The sequence below is a fragment of the Frieseomelitta varia genome, unplaced genomic scaffold (assembly GCF_011392965.1).
Source record: "Frieseomelitta varia isolate USP_RPSP 00005682 unplaced genomic scaffold, Fvar_1.2 scaffold_660, whole genome shotgun sequence".
Lineage (NCBI taxonomy): Eukaryota > Metazoa > Arthropoda > Insecta > Hymenoptera > Apidae > Frieseomelitta > Frieseomelitta varia.
In genome coordinates, this window is record NW_025110435.1 from 6,181 (window position 1) to 23,792 (window position 17,612).

Consider the following 17,612-nt stretch of genomic DNA (forward strand, 5'->3'; position numbering starts at 1 on the left):
TAACAGTTATCTGAAGTTTTATTAAAAGTATACAGAACAGAAAGAATAGAAAATACGAGGAGAATAGAATTTTCAAAAGTAATTGGTATATTTGAATATTGAAGAATATTAACGACGAATGAAAATTAAAATACACTACGTAACAAATTTAATATCTGTTAATTAAACTAGAACCGGCTAACATCAACATTTTGCTATTTTCGTGTTTATAATCGATTATTCTCTTCTGCTGCCAAGCGCACGCTAAAATTTAATATTGATTGTTTCCGGACAACCTATTTATTGATTGTTTCCAGGAACCATTGTTTCAGTTTAATAATTAATAATAATTACGTGAAAAAATAAATAGAAGAAAAGGAAATGAAAGGAAGTAAGGGGAAAAGAAGTAACAAATAGTTGAATGTTCCGTTTTTAAGAGAATTGAGTTTGAAATTAGAGTACATTAAATAGAGACGTTGAATTTCATGACAAACATTTATGCATCTATTCAAATGAACAGAAATTAATTTGCAGTACTAAAGTTTAAATGTATATTAATTTGTCTAACCCCACGAATTAATTTGATATTCAAATGAAATGCATATTAAACGTGATATTATTCATTATTACAATGAATTCAAGGCACAATATTGACGGAAATATAGAAATCTAAAATGCAGGATCAATTAGAACTTGTTACAAAATAATTTGTAAATAATGTATAAAAGGGCAGCAAATCAAGTTAAGATCCAAGTGTTAAAATATAATATATATATATATATATTAAAATATAAATATCTTTTTTGTAATTGAAAGAAATTTCTGAAAGAAAAAGAATAGAATTTTTTCACTGAATCGAAAAATTTAAACTAATAAATAAATTTAAAAAAAAACAAATTTTTAAGACTTTTCCGGGAAAATCAAGTTTGAAAATTTCGTGAAATATAATTAATTTTGGCTAATTTCAGCGAATGATCGATTATTCCACGTTAAAGATAAGCGAAGAACAAAATTTTTTTCACAAGACACTCATAATTAGTTTCTGGGAAAATTCAATTTGAAAATTTCTCAATAACGAGAAATATTTAAACTCTATTTTGTTGAAAACGAGGTCGTCGACGAAGAAATTTTATTCTGCATTTTTTCACGTATTTTTACATGTAGAATACCCTTTTATCGATACTCCGTTCGTATTTGAAATTCATGCAGGGGCTTAATCGAGATACGAGGATAAAGTAGAATGTTTGATGTGAAATTAATAAATGCATCGATCGGTCGAGTGAGTTTTATTCAATTTCAACTTTGTTTGCATATTTTCGACGAATGTTATAATTTAGAGATTGAGGTTTTATGTAATAAATTTTAATCAACCGTTTTTTTTTAACATTGTTATACACAAAATTACTATTATATTAATTAATAATAATAATGCAATACTTACATTACAATTAACCTTGATAGAATCATTTTCAATTTGTATCAATACATTCTTGATTGTATCAATACAATCTGTATATCAATCTATTGTCAATGTATCAATCAATATTTTATCATTTTGCAAATCTTTTTACGAAAAAAAAAAAATTCTGAGAAAAATATTTTAAAAATCGTTATAATATGCACGTGGTTTCAACGTTTTAGTATTATTCTTCGTAAACAGAAGGTAAAAATCTTTGTTTGGAATGCTAAAATTTGAAAATCGTAGTGGAATTGATTTTGCAAATGGTGATTGAATCTCTTCGAGAGCTTTTCATTAAAAGCACGTCGAGAGGTATTAACATGAAATATAAATAAAATTGAATTTGTACATCTAGATGAAAATTTATAATTACGAGCGTCGAGTATAAACTGTTGCAGGCATACTTTGCTCTGAATTAAATTTTTTTGAGCACTAGGTAGCTTATGAGAATACGTATATGCGTATGTACAATGTTTCAGCAAAGAAACACATGATTAAATAAACGAGGAATTTTATCGAAGTCGCATAACTGCTATGTGAAAGTAATACGAACAGGTTTGAAATTAGATACAACATAATTAAAATTTAATACTTCAATAAACGTCAAGCATTTTGTGTAAGAAATACGAGTCGATATCAAATTAACAGAGTTGAAATTAATTAGAAGGCATCGATACAAATTGAAAACCACCTAGTTGTAATGTAAGCACGATCAAAAATATCGGAGTTTAATATCATTTGACCTGTTATTTTTTAAAAATGTCAATATTCCTTTCTTGAATTTATTTTTAAATTTAATTTCAATGAATAAATCTATTTAATAAACCCACGTAATATAATATTGTAATATAACATATCCTAATATAGTATTATAATACAAATTTATATTTAGTAAAGTTAAATTTAAAGATGAATTCAAGGAAAAGAATGTTCATTTATGAAATAAATGTATTATTTATTAAGATTCGATTCAAATGGTGGATAAAATGATTAATTGATTAATGGGCCGTTTATTATTTACTAAAATTAAATTTACCATTGAAATCGATTTATCTTTAAACAGACGTTCCCCCTGTTTTAAATCTATTTCTAAGTTACACTCGTTTTATTCTTAAATGAAATGCATGAACATTCTCCGTTGGAAAATTTATTTCTCACTTTTCATTCAAATTTGTTGTTGAATAAAACATAGGAACGAAATCTAAAAGGAAAGTTCATATTGAAGATACAGCTGCAATTTTAAAAACCATTTACGAAACGGCTCTTTCACGTTGAATCACATTTTCCACCAATTATTCCCGGAGATCGAGCCAGAATTAAAAAAAATGAAAGAAAGAAAGAAAGAAATCGTTATTCAATAACCATTAATACAAGCATCAGTGCACGTTTACAAACTCCAAATAATTCCACGCGAGCGATTTAAATAAATTACTCTGTCCAATTAATTCTCAATTTTCCCGCGTTCGAACTCACGTAGCGATTAATAAACATTCTTTTCCTCCATTTCTCTCTAAATCGCTCGTGAAATAACATTGCGATACACGTGAAACACGAAAGGCATTTTGTTTTTCATTTCGTGGATATAAATTGTATAAATTTGCCGCGAACTTAACGATTTAATGTCGACGCATAAAGCGTCGTAGCATTAAAAAGAAAACAGGCCGAAACGAAAGGCTGTATTAATAGTTTTACGAGTTTGCAGCGATTAAATTCGAGGGAGTGTCATTTGATGGCAGTCTGCGCGCTGGTCTGACTTTTACTCGCCGCTACTACTGAACGTGGCTGCGAGTGCGTTTGATTAGCGACAAGATTTACTACTGGTGCGAGTTTAAGGCCAGTTTCACACGGAGATACGCGTGAATTGTGGTGCGTTTGGATCAGTGTTGAACAAAAACCTGCGGTTCTTCAACTATTGAAGAATAGCTGAAGTATAAAATGCATTATTTCCAACATAGCCACGCGATTTGTTTGTCAAAAGTGATAAATTATATTCCGTGTAAATTAATAATTCAGTAATAATTATATATATTATATTATAATACACAGACAGTAATGAGCAATTTGCAAATTTTTATTTTGATAAGATTAAACTATTATAGAGATTATAGAAAATTGTTTCATACGCCGAATATTTTATAGAAAGCATGCTTTACGTATATTTTGTACAAACATATAAAAATCTTCAATTTAATAATATACAGATATAGTACCAATTCTAAAGAAATATAAAGACTAGGAACACCAGGCTATCAGCATTGCTCGACTTTAGAAATTATTGACTACAAGAAGATAAAACTTGTTGTCATCGGATCCACCATTTAATCGAGAAAGTTTAAAAGAGATATCACTTGAAACTTCAAACTTAATAAGCTCCGTGTCTAACAGGATTCAGGAATTATATAAAGTTCAAGCACTGGGAAATTTAAATGCCTTTTAACCTTTAACAACTTAATAAAAAGGAATGTTTTTATTTCATTCTGATGCGGCAATTCGTCGAATTTGCCATTTCTGAGGTACAAATGTTACACGAATAACTTCCAAGTTTGAAAGAGAACACATCTTAGGTTGTGTGAAAATAAAACCATTCGAAGATGGTCGCTGATCTATTTCTTCCACGATTTATCCACGTCTAATTAGTTGCAAACTCTTCTCTTTCTTCTCTCGAGCTGAACCAGATCCCTCTTACATCATTTGTAATTTATTTAATGGTTTTATTCCGCTTCTTATCTCCGGTATCGCGTAATAATAGCCTACGAAAGGAGAGAATCTTATCTAAGGATCGAATTTTACGCGTGGTAAACTTCGTCAAAGCGTAGGCGAGGGATTTAGAGGGTGCGAGAGAAGCTCTAGGATGCGACGCGGCATATAGAACATGCACCTTTCGTGCTTTATTTCATCAGTGATACGAATGTCGATCAGAGTACAGCACGTCAAATGGCGAAATAAGTGATTGGACTTTTATACCTGTAGATGCGAGCTGTTTGAAGTTGATGCATTCTACTTTCTGAGCCGATCTTGTGAGAAATGCATCGTTTATTTTGAAAGTGGCGTAATTCTTCGTGGAAACTGAGAAATATTTACGCGCACTTTAACCTGACCTTTTTATTCTAGAAATGATTTATAATTTAAATTATGTTTCAATCAATACAGGCACGAACACTTCAGTATCTCAAAATAAAAGGAAATGAAAGAACTTTCGAAATAAATCGAACTTTCGTCGTGTACGCATCGACAAAATTTTACAAGTGAATTAAAAGTGTTAAAAAAATGAATCGATGAAATTAAAATTTTGTTTTTGTAATTTTTCTTTCCTTGGTTTCTTTTCTTTGATTTAGTTTTAGAATTTTTCCACTTACTCTGTTCTTATTCTGACAGTCTTCTGAGAAACATTGCCAGAAACGTTTTCTGTTTTTCTTCGTTCCTTTGAAGATTCTTCAAAGAATCTTGTATTCTTGCGTTTGTTTTTCTTCTCTTTACCTTTCCTTCCCTCTTGGTTCGGCGAGTATTCCAGCGTAGCTACTGAAAAATTAAAGCTCGAAAGATTGGTATGCTATGTGCTTCAGCTTCAAAATTCGAAGAGAGCGTGCACATACTTCGTGGCACGATTGGAATTCATTGTGCCTGAAATGAAAGTTCCTTTCAACTAACAAGTAGTTTGTGTTTCTTATTATGTGCTACGATGTTTTAAACGTTAAGTGAGAGAACTTCAACTTCTTTTCGCAGTGGGGAAACGTGAATAATGCGGATTTCGGTTGTTGAAACAATTATACGGAATCTTTTAGTTTGAGCAATTGTTATAAAAGACTGTAACAACTATATTGATAAAAATACGTTATATTATACTGTATTAAGATATTTAAAGTATACTACTTAGAAATTTATACAGATATATATTATTATTAGACTCCAGATTTTCATACATTTGTGCAAAAATATACAATATATGTAAATTGCAATATTAATAATTCTAGGAAATAATTTCTCTCTAAATGTGTATAAATTTCCACGGTCTAATTATTATGTATGCACGTATACATATGATATTATATATATTATTATAGTAATTATTTATTTATACATACAATCTGCTACATACAATATATTATTAATATATTATTATTATACACTATAATATAGAATATATTACAATATGTATGTAGTAATTGCACTAAAATCTAACATATTATAAATAAAATAATAATAATAGTGTATTACTATTAATAACACAATATATAATAATATATTATATGTACAATAATATTACTATATGTTATTTGTTCGCTACTATGCCATCACTTCACTTGTTACTCACACGGACAATAAACTATTATAATAACCATCGCGAGGTATGGCATCAAGAACACGAGCATGCTGTCGATAAGGCAATAAACGAGGGGCGAGCGTGCAGCGTTTTAATAGATTTTATGACGATTCCGTGTCATCAGCCGGCTAATGGGTTACAGGAAACGTCTCTCGTTTTATGGTACATCGTTTCATCCAACGGCGCGGCCAATTTCGTTGTTTAAACGTTGATATTGCATCGCGACAAACAAAGGGAGGGTGGGAGGAAAAAGCTGACGTCAGGGCAATTTCAGATACTCGAGTTCCGGTCCACTTCCACTCGAGTATCGATTCGTTCGAGTGCTCTGTTTGTACTCCTGTATTATACTTTCTTCCCCTTTTTTTTTCATCGCTTTTCCAAAACCATCGCCAAGATTCTGGATCTCGATTTCCGGGCGTCGCTGTCGGTTACAACGTGTTTTTTCTATTTTTTATTTTTTTATTTTTTTTATATATAGTTAATGTTTCACGTTTATATTTCACGTCGACGTCGATTTCAATCCGAAGCGCTCTTAGCGTAGTGGAGATGAGCCGAGGAGGCAGAGTAATTGACTTTGAAGGCGATGGCTCGATACACGAGCGGATATTAAAAGAAAATTTTCACGGTTTGCGCCGCGAGACGAGCGAGCTTTCGCCCGGCGATTTAATTATAACATGCAAATCACGCGGCTCGTAAAATACTGGCGGTTTCTTTTTTTCGTTCGGAAGAAGTTTCGTTCTTTCAATTTTTTTTTTTTTTTTTTTATGAGAAGTTCTTTCTTCATCTCGAAATAACATTACATTCTGTCACATATTCATGTATCAATGTTTCGATTGAGTTGACTTGTAATGTTGATCGTTTGATTAAATTGAGCATATCTTCGATTATTCGTCTGCAATTTTACAATTCTCCAAGCACAATAATTCTTCCGAAGAGTGCAGTCGCTTTTAATATATTTAATTCTACTACATTCTTTTTTTTTTTTTTAAAGAAAGGAGACACATTATTTATAAGAAATCTCAATCTCTCTCGATGTTATGATTTCGTTATTTCATTTTATACTACATTAACAAGCACAACTTTTACGAAGAATTTAATATTGCGGCGAACGAAGGAAACTTTATGAAGGAAGAAAAATGTAGCATATATTTTTAGAAAACAGAATTATACTCGACGAAAGTAATAAACGAGTAGATCAGAACAGATAACTGTTAGTAATGTGACAGAAGATATATTTAGTAATGTTTGTTTACTGTAATTATATTAGTATAATAATTTAATATAATAAATGTAGTAATTTTATATTAATTGAGTACAAAAATATGTTTACAACGTACACGATATATAAAAATAATATTCATTAAATAGAATATTATTAACGATTACTGCTTCCTTTTCTTCGCAGACGATAGAAAAATTTCCAAAAAAAAGAATCTCCATTTCCATTGACACCGTGATGATTTATTCGTATATTTCGCGTACGTTTTCCGAGAACGAAGCAAGTAAGGAGGCAAAGCCTTCTAGCGCAAAGAGCTTTTAAGCTGCCTTTTCTTACGACGCGGACAGAAAAATTGTCGTCATAAGGTCCTGAGTATTCTGAAAGACTGTGACGGGTCGTTAACCCTGCTATTCACGAGATTTCCAAGCTTTCCACGATCTTCCTCGTCTTCTTCGCCGAAAATACACTCCCATCTATCCCTAAAAAGTCCTAAAGCTATCATACTTCGTGTTAAAATACAATTAACTTTCGTTATTACCTTATTAAAACATATGAAACATTAACAGAATTCATTACAATAATTCTATTATGAAAACGTGCAAGTGCCTTCATCGCTGATAATATATTTTATTGCATGCTCTGTGTACCAGAAACGCGAATAAAATTCGAACGGGATTTATTAAAATAATTCCAATAATCCTGCCATTACTCCATATGACATTTTATTTTATATGAAAAATACTTCCACAGTGATAAAAAAAAAAAAAAAAAAAAAAATTAGAACCGTGAAAGCGGTGGCTTAAAAACGTGATCAAATAGATTTTTATTGCGAAGTTGATAATTTCCCCTCGCCATCCACACTTATGCTCTTCGGATTGACGCACAGTTCAAATAATCAGATACTACTGAAATTTTTGAGTCACATAAATTGCAGTTTAGCAAGAGTGTAAGTTTAGTTCTAGGAATTATCAAAATGGTGAAAATGACCAATTCGTAATTCCATAAACATAGAAAACAGTTTTTAGAGATTTAAATGATTCTTCATGAAAACGTACAAACAAAAGCTTGTGTAACTAATTTCCTCACAAAGCTTTTGATACACAAAATCTCTGTGCAAAGCTTTCCTACTTTTCTACTTTAATAATCTCCGTGGATCTATATCGTATAAACGGAGTTTTATTGTACATTGCGTGCATTCTCTGCATCTTCCTGCCTCTTCAGAAGTTTGTTTCATTAATGCATGAAAATCCGCAGTCTACCGATAACACTAACAACGAGGATATTGGAATTCCTCATTTTGTCTTATACATTCTCCTCTTCAAATGGTGGTGAGTGCGTCTCTTAAAAGATTTCTCAGCTCTATAATTTCTCTCGTTAGCTTCTCTGCCTCGTTCTCCTCCGCCTCCTTGTCTTTCTTCCGGAAGTAACGCTGGACCAATTGTCCCATCACTATGGAAAAGTCAGAGTCGTTTTCCTCCGTTAGTGTTTCCTGCAACAAGCAGATGTGCGTTTCTGTTAGAATGGATTTTTAATATCTGTAGCAAGTGATCAACTAAGAAGATTGCTTAACTTTTCTTCCTTTTTTTTTTCTAATGGTTTGGTAGTTATTGTTTGAAAATTGAAAGAACTTTGATTTAAAATTTGTACTTTTATTAATTTAAAAGAACTTATTTTAAAATTGGTTTATATTTGTCCGATTTATAAAAATTGAACGATTGAAATATGAAAATCAAAGGGGCCAATTTATTAACTTATTCGTTAACTATTAATTTAATTATTAATTTGAAAATTGAAAAGACCAAACATTGTTGAAAAAGAACGTTCACAAATTCCAATGAAAATCACATTTGAAAATAAATATCTCCAAATTGCAATTTCAAATAACAATGCAAAATAAGAAATAACAATCTTTTGTGTATTAGATATTAGAATGAAGATTTAATATCACGATAGAAAGACAATTATTTTATTATATACCCTCGTTTCGAAGTAGTAAATGACAAATGACAAGTAAAATAAAAATTTTACTTGAATAATCGTTTGAATGAAAAGATTTATTTATTGCGGCGATGCTCGGCCTTGATTTCAACTCTCGAAATGAACATTTGCGAAATTGTGGAAATTTTCGAAACGTAGTTACACGAATGTGTGTAAAATGTTAATTGTGTACTAACGATATAAAAGCAATAATTTGGATGCCATCGTGCACGTTTGTCCGGGGTTGGTTTCAGCCATACTTTCAAATACTCGACAACAGGTTGCATACCAACGTACGTTGGAATGATATTAAACGGCGGTGGAAGCGTGGTCGTGAGCATAAAATCAACGTAAGCCTGAAAAGATGAACATTTCGATAGTAAAATATAGCCTTCCTCATTGTCTGTATTAACATAATAATTGATTGTATCTCGAACCTCAGTTCGTCCAAAAGTCCATTCCACGATTACATTCTCAGTGATTTTCGTCATCGTGCTGGACATGCATGCGATCAGCATGTTCAGTATCACGATCACGCTAATAAAAGTGAATCCTGAAAGTGGAAAGATCACACTTGGAGTGGATTTAAAGCTGGAGCAACAGATGTAGTAATTTAGAAAGTAGTATCGAATATCCAAAGTAGAGTATTTATCTTAATATTCATTGATTATTAACATTTGTTAATCTTTAGCAAAGTAGATACATTTCTTCAGCTACGTGCATAGAAATCTGCACTCAGAGATTTTCAATTCAATAGACATTGTTGTCGCATTGTTTTAAATTTCTTTGCCAGACATTGATTTTCAAACCGTATTGGAACTTCAAGTGAATTTTATCTTAACTTTCCAATGTGTTATTATAAATTGAAAAACACTAAGTTAAGAATATAAAACGAAAAAAGTCCGCGCCCGAGATATGCTGCTTCACTTAAATTACTCTGTCGGATATTAATATTACCACGTAACGACGTGAAAAATGTTCAACGATGAGATATTGGAATTTCAAGTGAATTTTATCTGAAATTTTTCCAACGGAGAGGCCGGAAGGAAATTTAGGTGAACGTATTACCGGCGAAAGCTATGTAGCCAATAATCTCGGTGAATGTATGTTGATTGATGATTGTCTCGTTCTCCGATTCACCCGGAAGGTTCTCAATTATCACATCGGCGCTTTCGATGGGGCTCATACAGAAAATTGCCCAGAAAAGTGTCTTCAACGTGGCTGAAAAATTGACGAACGAGTTGATCTGTTGGGTCTTGATTTTCGACTCGTCGTCAATTTGAACCATGTCCTCGTAGTATTGATACAATCTACACGTGCCTGGAGAAACAACAAGTTTCATCAATTCTGTACAGGACTGTGAACATTTTATTATTATTTATCATGCTGCGCAAACGCTATTTATTATTACATTATTTATATTATTATTCGTAATTAATTCGAAAGAACGCGTGTTTCATTTACTAAAATAAAATAAATCTTGTGTCCAAGTAAAATCACACAAATCGAACAAATTGTACACTCCGGAACAAATTATTCTCATCGTTCTACACGTCGGATGCCTTTTTTTTTTTTTATATTAGAAAAACAAATCGAAAATCGTCGAGCAAATCAAGTTTGAAAATTGATCCGCTAATTCTGGACCGGGCCGAGACGAACAACTAAGAAGGAAGAAAGTAAAAAAGTAAGACGTTGTGATTTTATAGAAAATCTGGGAACTCTTGATAAGCAACGAGTAGTCGTATTACCGGCGGTGAATGCAAAAATGATTATGCTGAAGAGTATGATGAATTTCACCACGTCCTTGATCATCTGGCCGAGGGAGAGTTGAAGCGGTCCGAGATAATAGTCCAACTGACAGATGTACAACAATTTCAGAAAGGCCATTATCGTCGCCAGACAGTAAATCCCCTCGGCGATCAACGTTGGATCGTATCGATTCCAATATTTCCTCTCCAATTCGAGCTGCCCGTTTATTCTAACGTCCAACGCGGCAGTTATCCAATATAGGAAGGTCAAAATAAAGAGGAATATCATGATCATTTCGAACCTGTCATCGTTTCAAACATGTCCTCCGGTTAAAATCGAAATCGCCTACAGTTGACATTCGCGCGCGACACTTCGATATTAACATTCTGAACATTTTGATAAATTTACTTGATAAATCAGTGACAGATGGACACTGTTGTAAATATCAAAATAATACAAAGGAATTTTCAATTTTGTCTCACTGTTAATTCAGGATATATCAGAGGATCACTCAACATTTCTTATCGGATCTTTCTCTAATTTCATCTGTCTATCGAAAATATTGAAAAATGATCGTTACCAGTACCACGGCCCAGTGAAGAACCTCTTCGGCCCGTGTATTATGCTGATGCGAATCAGCTCCCAGGAGAACGACATTATGTAAATTATCAGGATCCACACGTACGCTGAGGAAGCAGCCAGGATATCAGAAATTGAAGAAGAAGCGGACGTTCTCATTTCGTTCGTCGATCTGTCAGATGCAGTAGAGCCTCGTTTATATACGGAACGGTGTACACGTCAGAGTACACGAGCTCGTGATCGAGCTCGGCTTCTCTTATCCTTATTTCATTAGTCGAAGAATACAACAAGAATACAACGAGCCTCTATTATCCGAGCCGAGGTTCTAAACGAGGTACTACCGTAAATGTGTTGTTACCGTTGTTGGGCGGTCCGCGGAGCTGTTCGCTCTTGTCCATGTTCGACTGTAGGAAAACGAACAACAGGAACACCAAGTAACTGGCGGTCGACGAGATGAACTTGTTGACCGGCGACTGCCAAAATTTCGACCTCTTTGAATTCGGTGCGACCAGCACCACCACCAGTATCACCGGTAGCACGAAGATTCGCACCAGCACGAACAAACACTTCATCCACGTGTCCATGGATATCCACTCGTGCCAGCCGTCGATCCACCTGCTTGTTATCAGCTGCAAATTGACAATTTCAGTTTTTTAGTGAACGACGGGAGATTATTGGTTTTTTTTTTTTTGTAGTTATTACCATTTATCACTAATGGTGAATATTATTTGTAATGTAATTATATATATATATATGATTAATTAAAATTATATAATAATTATATTTTAATACAAATTTATAATACTCATATATATATATATATATTTAATATTCATGTATAATATAATATATTTATATAATATTATAACATAATATTTATATTTATATTTGTCATTTATAATTAAAAATGTACCATATAATTATATTATTGTTTTAATTAATTGTATGTAAATGTATCTTCATTCTTGTAAAATATATCAGAATAGGTCACTATGTACAATGTATACCTGTTGTATATAGGATGCGATTTAATATTCATATATATAATATATATATATATAATATTTATATAATATATTTATATATATTATAATATAATATTTATATTTATGTTTATCATTTATAATTAAAAATGTGCCATATAATTATATTATTGTTTTAATTAATTGTATGTAAATGTATCTTCATTCTTGTAAAATGTATCAGAATAGGTCACTATGTACAATGTATACCTGTTGTATATTAGGATGCGATTTAATATTTATATATATGATATATATATAATATTTATATAATATATTTATAAATTTATATAATATATTTATATATAATATTATAATATAATATTTATATTTATATTTATTATTTATAATTAAAAATATACCATATAATTATATTATTGTTTTAATTAATTATATGTAAAGGTATCTTCATTCTTCTAAAATGTATCAGAATGGGTCACTATGTACAATGTATACCTGTTGTATATGAGGATGCGATTTAATATTCATATATATAATATTTATATAATATAGTATAATGTTTATATTTATTGTTTACAATTAAAAATATAATCTTCATTTTTATAAAATGTAGAAATGTACAAATAATATACCTGTTGTATATTAGGATGCGCTACAAAGCTTCTCTGCTTGTTGTGCAACGCGAACAACAGCCTGGGATATAAAAATTTATACGAATGAGAGAATCCAGTGGACTGTTTCAATATGGTTTCCACCTCGTCCGCGCTTCTGGCACAACCGATCAAATCGGTTGCAAATTGTGAAACGTTCTGTAGAGAGAGAGAAATATATTCTCGATTGAGTCTATGCTCGCTCGTACATACACATTCGACCGCACCTGTATACTTTTTTTCTACATAAAGTATTATATTCATATTACATTTTAATTTAGTTTTATGTTAATTTTGATTTCAATATTATTTTTCAATTTAAACATTTATGTGCTTTTCTTTCGTGAAAAAGAATTCAAACGCAGACATATCTTTATTAGAATCTTTAAACGATCTTCTTTGTCGTTCTTTGAAACGTATATGCTAGTGAGAGTGGCGATTGAACTAATTGCTCTATAATTTAATGAAAAATAAAAGTAACCTGAGCGAGCGATTTGTACTCGGAATAAAATTCCCTGACGAACGTGCCGGCCCTTCTTAATTCGCAGGACAAATTGAACGCTTCCAAAATTGGATCGTCGACCGTTTGACATATGAACGCTGGGTTTGCAATGGCCTTGTATGTATATAATCGCATCTTCTCTATCGTTAGAACGTCGTACTTTTCTCTTTCGCTTCTACGCTGTCGAACCAGAAGCTTGTTAATTTCATTTCATTTCTTGTGAAACCGTTTTCTTCTTTCGTTTTTACTTTTTTTTTTTTTTTTCTATAGAAATCTTTTGCGTCGTTAGTTGAATTTGACATTACATCGGAAAATCGACTCTATAAATTAGAATTTGTAGTGAACTTTGAATTACTGTCAATTTTCGCAAAATTGCAAGCTTCTTAATGTTTCTTCATCCACGTACGCTTTTTACAAAACACTGTCGATTTTTATGCAAATTTGTAGTGCAAAATGTGCAAAAGTATAATATGCAAAAATATATAAAAATTTGCACACAAAGAGCCGATCGTTGATTACAATAATACGTAGAAGACACGACTTTCTACTTGAGCTCCATTGAACGTTCATGAGAATTTAAAAATGCATAAAAATCCGCAGTCAACCTGCAAACGTTCGTTATGTTCGATACTTATTCTCTCGTACTTGCAATCCTCGCAGACGCAGCTGGGTAGATGAGGTTTCGGAAGGCTGTGTTGCCTGTTTCGAAGCACGTTGATCATCTCGAAGTGTCCGTACTGGGCGGCGACCGCGAGCGGCGTTGCCTCGTTCGGGAAATCGGTGCTCTGCGTCACGCCGGCGTACTCCAGACCGGGTGACAATTCGTTCAGTTTGTTTAGAATGACGATGGCGATTTTTATCTCGTTCTCTCTGATGGCATGCAGGTGCACGTCGCCTGGATCGATGTCGGGTTGGCTCAGCAGATACTCCACCATTGGCAAGTTCCTGTCGCGAACCGCGATGTGAAGCGCGGTGACACCCTGCAATATACATGTATTATGTATATTAAGCAGTGTACAATAAACAACAGAATACCTGAGCACAAATCTTCATTACAAAGAACAAAAATTTCCTTGCACTGGAAACGTTTGCAATGGAGAGGAAAGATATCGTGAGTGGAGTTTTATGTGAAAACACTGAAAAATTTTTGTAAAAATCGAAGAGAAAAATATAAATATCCCTTGCTGAAGGACATAATATATATATATATATGTGTGTGTGTGTATATTATTACTATTATTATTATTAAATTATTTATATATATATTATTACTATTATTATTATTATTAAATTATTTATTTATACATATATATTGAAACTCGTGTGACAGAAGTGCACTAATTCCCCTCTCTGTTAGTTTGATTCAGCTGTAATTGCAAGTGGACTCAATCGGCAATCATTTAGTCGGCCATCGGCCAAAATTTGGTTCAAATAAATATAACACAAGTAATATAAATGTACAAGTAACATGACGTAAGATATAAATTCATATCAATCAAGTTCTACCCGTATAACGAAAAAAAAAAAAAATTACAAAATTTATAAAATTCCTAGCAGAAGAACAGTGAAAGTGTATCCTCCCTTTCTACAGAGAGGAAAGGAAATCGCACGATGTTTTTCCCGGCAATTTTCTGTCAACTGTCGCCAATAAAAACGGCCCCTCTAATTGTTTCGAGGAACTCGTGCGTTTACTCTGACGCGAAAAATCGACAGCTGTCGACTCGGTTTTCTCTCCTTTCTTTGAGGAAAACAGGCGGCATGTATCACAAGATGGGATCGGTGGCGGTTTTACGTGGAGATCCCCCGGAGTCCCGAAAAGCCAGGATATCAGGAAATATTGTGACCGGCGTGTCGGCGGCAACAATAGAGTTAGCCCATTGTCGGTATCCGCCTCTGTTAAACGCGGCGCAGATGGGCGACAAACGTCGTCGTCCCATTCTTCTTACAAAAAGGGACACGGCCGAGATATCGACAGGAAGGAGAAAAGAAAAAAAGAAGAAGAAAAAAGAGGAAAGAAAGAGAAAGATGAATGCGAGAACAAGGAGGAGAGTAAGAGGGAAAGGGAAGCAGATATAGAGAAGTTGAAAAGTCGATTTCACGAGGACCAACAAGCGAGCAGGAATTCCATGATCGTGGAAAAGCGTCGAACACACCTTTTTTTTTTTTTTGTGACACGTGCAAGCGCTCGGCGAGTTAGTGTATGGTGGAATGAAGTCGATTGTTGGCGTCGTCGAGTGAACTATGGTGTTACAGAGATTGTAAGGGATTGTAAGGGAGGGGCTGACAATGAGTGTTTCTGAAGCTGTATTTTTTCGTCGTGGTTGAGACTTGTTCGAGATTTTTGCATTCTGTGTTTGTAGTTTCGCTTCAATTGATTACGTTGTATATAATATTATATTATATTATATTATACTAATATTATTATATTATATACAGTATACAATTTTACATTATACTAATATTATTATATTATAATATGTATCAATTATATTATATTATATTTCTATTATTATATTACATTATATTATACTAATATTATTATATTATAATATATATCAATTATATTATATTATATTATGCTAATATTATTATATTATAATATATATTTTAGTTATATTATATTATTGTAACATACTAATATAAATATTGTATTGTATTATTTACATTAATTGTACTACTTACTTATGTAAACGAATAAGTTCTAAACACACGTCGACGCGCGTCTAAAAGATTTCAGTCAACATTTAAATCACCAGAACATTTTTTTATCGCTAAACGCGGCTGAATCACTAACTATAGAATACTCTGTCTCCGACAAGTTCAAAATCATCCTTCCGCTTTTGTCTCTGGTCAATCTGACTAAGCCAACTTTTCCAATCGAAACTTCAACCAACCGTGATCCCGATATCGTCGCGGACGTTGTAAATCGTATGTATGCAGATAAGAAAGAAAGGACAGAGGAGGGAAACGGGCGCTTGCACGTTTCCTCTTGGAGAACGCGCACGCGCAGAAAGAAGATGGCTCTCGCGGAGAACACGCGGTGGCAAAGGGGATTCCCAGATGGAATTTACAGCGGGGCCAGTCATTTGAATAATTTTTATCGGTCTTTGGCTGAAACCATTGTCTTGTAAAGGACGGCCTGAAATATGGCTGTGTAGATACACGGAGGCAGCGGTGCCACAGCCGCTCCTTTCTCTCTTTCGTTCCGTTTCTCTCGCGGCCTATCTCTCCCCTTTCTCCTCTCTTCTTCGTCCTCTTCGAGTCTTCTTAAGTCCACTCCCCGCTGTTTCACTCTTTCGCCACGTACATACATATCTCGTTTCTCTTCTTCTCTCTTCTCTGAACGTTTGTTTCGTCGTTCCGATCGCGGGTTTCGCGGCGGTGTCCTCCTTCGTTTCGAAGCGGAACGAGGGTTGGGCTTTTTGGGGAAGCACCGAGGAAAGGAGGACGACACGAACGTTGGCTCGGTGGAGAGGGTAACATTCCACGGGGGGTGAAGATCGGAGATAACGAGACCTCGTCTCCTTGCTTCTTCTCCTTCGATTCCGCTGCTCCTGCGCGGAACGGTCTCTCGTTCATTCAAAATTTTCTTCTTTCTTCGTTCGCCTGCTTCGTTTCTTTAATCTGTTAATTCTGTCTTTTTCTACGTGTATTCAGCAGACAGTGTTTCTTTTTGCTACTTTCATTCGGTGGTTCGTGGTTAGATTGGAAAAATGCTAATTTTCTTCTTTATTTCCCTCTCGTTTCTTCGATCTTTCACTTTATTTCTCGCTCTTCGCCATCTTCTGATATTTTATCCATTTTATCCGACATTCTCTCTTCAATAATTCTTCATCCTCGTTGCCTTCGTTCGCCTGCTTCGTTTCTTTAATCTGTTCTGTCTTTTTCTACGTGTATTCAGCAGACAGTGTTGTTTCTTCTTGCTACTTTGATTCGGTGGTTCGTATAGATTGGAAAAATGCTAGTTTTCTTCTTTATTTCCCTCTCGTTTCTTCGATCTTTCACTTTATTTCTCGCTCTTCGCCATCTTCTGATATTTTGTCCATTTTATCCGACATTCTCTCTTCAATAATTCTTCATCCTCGTTGCCTTCGTTCGCCTGCTTCGTTTCTTTAATCTGTTCTGTCTTTTTCTACGTGTATTCAGCAGACAGTGTTGTTTCTTCTTGCTACTTTGATTCGGTGGTTCGTATAG

The 17,612-nt window shown here is 33.4% G+C and overlaps 2 protein-coding genes across 2 annotated transcripts; both read right to left on the reverse strand.

Moving 5' to 3' along the window:
* Positions 1-8,155: 8,155 nt before the first annotated feature.
* Positions 8,156-11,039, reverse strand: LOC122535013 (short transient receptor potential channel 5-like). The gene is made up of 5 exons (XM_043666158.1): positions 10,704-11,039; positions 10,024-10,275; positions 9,393-9,508; positions 9,153-9,311; positions 8,156-8,467 (listed from the first exon to the last, which is right to left on the reverse strand). Exons 1-5 carry the CDS (start codon positions 10,996-10,998, stop codon positions 8,297-8,299), a joined length of 993 nt encoding a protein of 330 aa, XP_043522093.1. The 5' UTR covers positions 10,999-11,039; the 3' UTR covers positions 8,156-8,296.
* A 187-nt stretch (positions 11,040-11,226) lies between these two features.
* Positions 11,227-11,912, reverse strand: LOC122535014 (short transient receptor potential channel 4-like). Its single transcript, XM_043666159.1, has 2 exons — positions 11,642-11,912; positions 11,227-11,390 (listed from the first exon to the last, which is right to left on the reverse strand). Exons 1-2 carry the CDS (start codon positions 11,865-11,867, stop codon positions 11,281-11,283), a joined length of 336 nt encoding a protein of 111 aa, XP_043522094.1. The 5' UTR covers positions 11,868-11,912; the 3' UTR covers positions 11,227-11,280.
* Between the last annotated feature and the right edge of the window lie 5,700 nt (positions 11,913-17,612).

What these genes read in the sequence shown, in the direction of transcription:
- LOC122535013 (XM_043666158.1), bottom strand. Translation starts at nt 10,998, where the DNA reads ATGATCATGATATTCCTCTTTATTTTGACCTTCCTATATTGGATAACT. An exon ending in TGGCTACATAGCTTTCGCCG is followed by an intron (nt 9,509 to 10,023) that starts GTAATACGTTCA and finishes TTCCACTTTCAG; the next exon opens with GATTCACTTTTATTAGCGTG. An exon ending in GGACTTTTGGACGAACTGAG is followed by an intron (nt 9,312 to 9,392) that starts GTTCGAGATACA and finishes TCATCTTTTCAG; the next exon opens with GCTTACGTTGATTTTATGCT.
- LOC122535014 (XM_043666159.1), bottom strand. Translation starts at nt 11,867, where the DNA reads ATGGACACGTGGATGAAGTGTTTGTTCGTGCTGGTGCGAATCTTCGTG. An exon ending in CCGCGGACCGCCCAACAACG is followed by an intron (nt 11,391 to 11,641) that starts GTAACAACACAT and finishes CTGCTTCCTCAG; the next exon opens with CGTACGTGTGGATCCTGATA.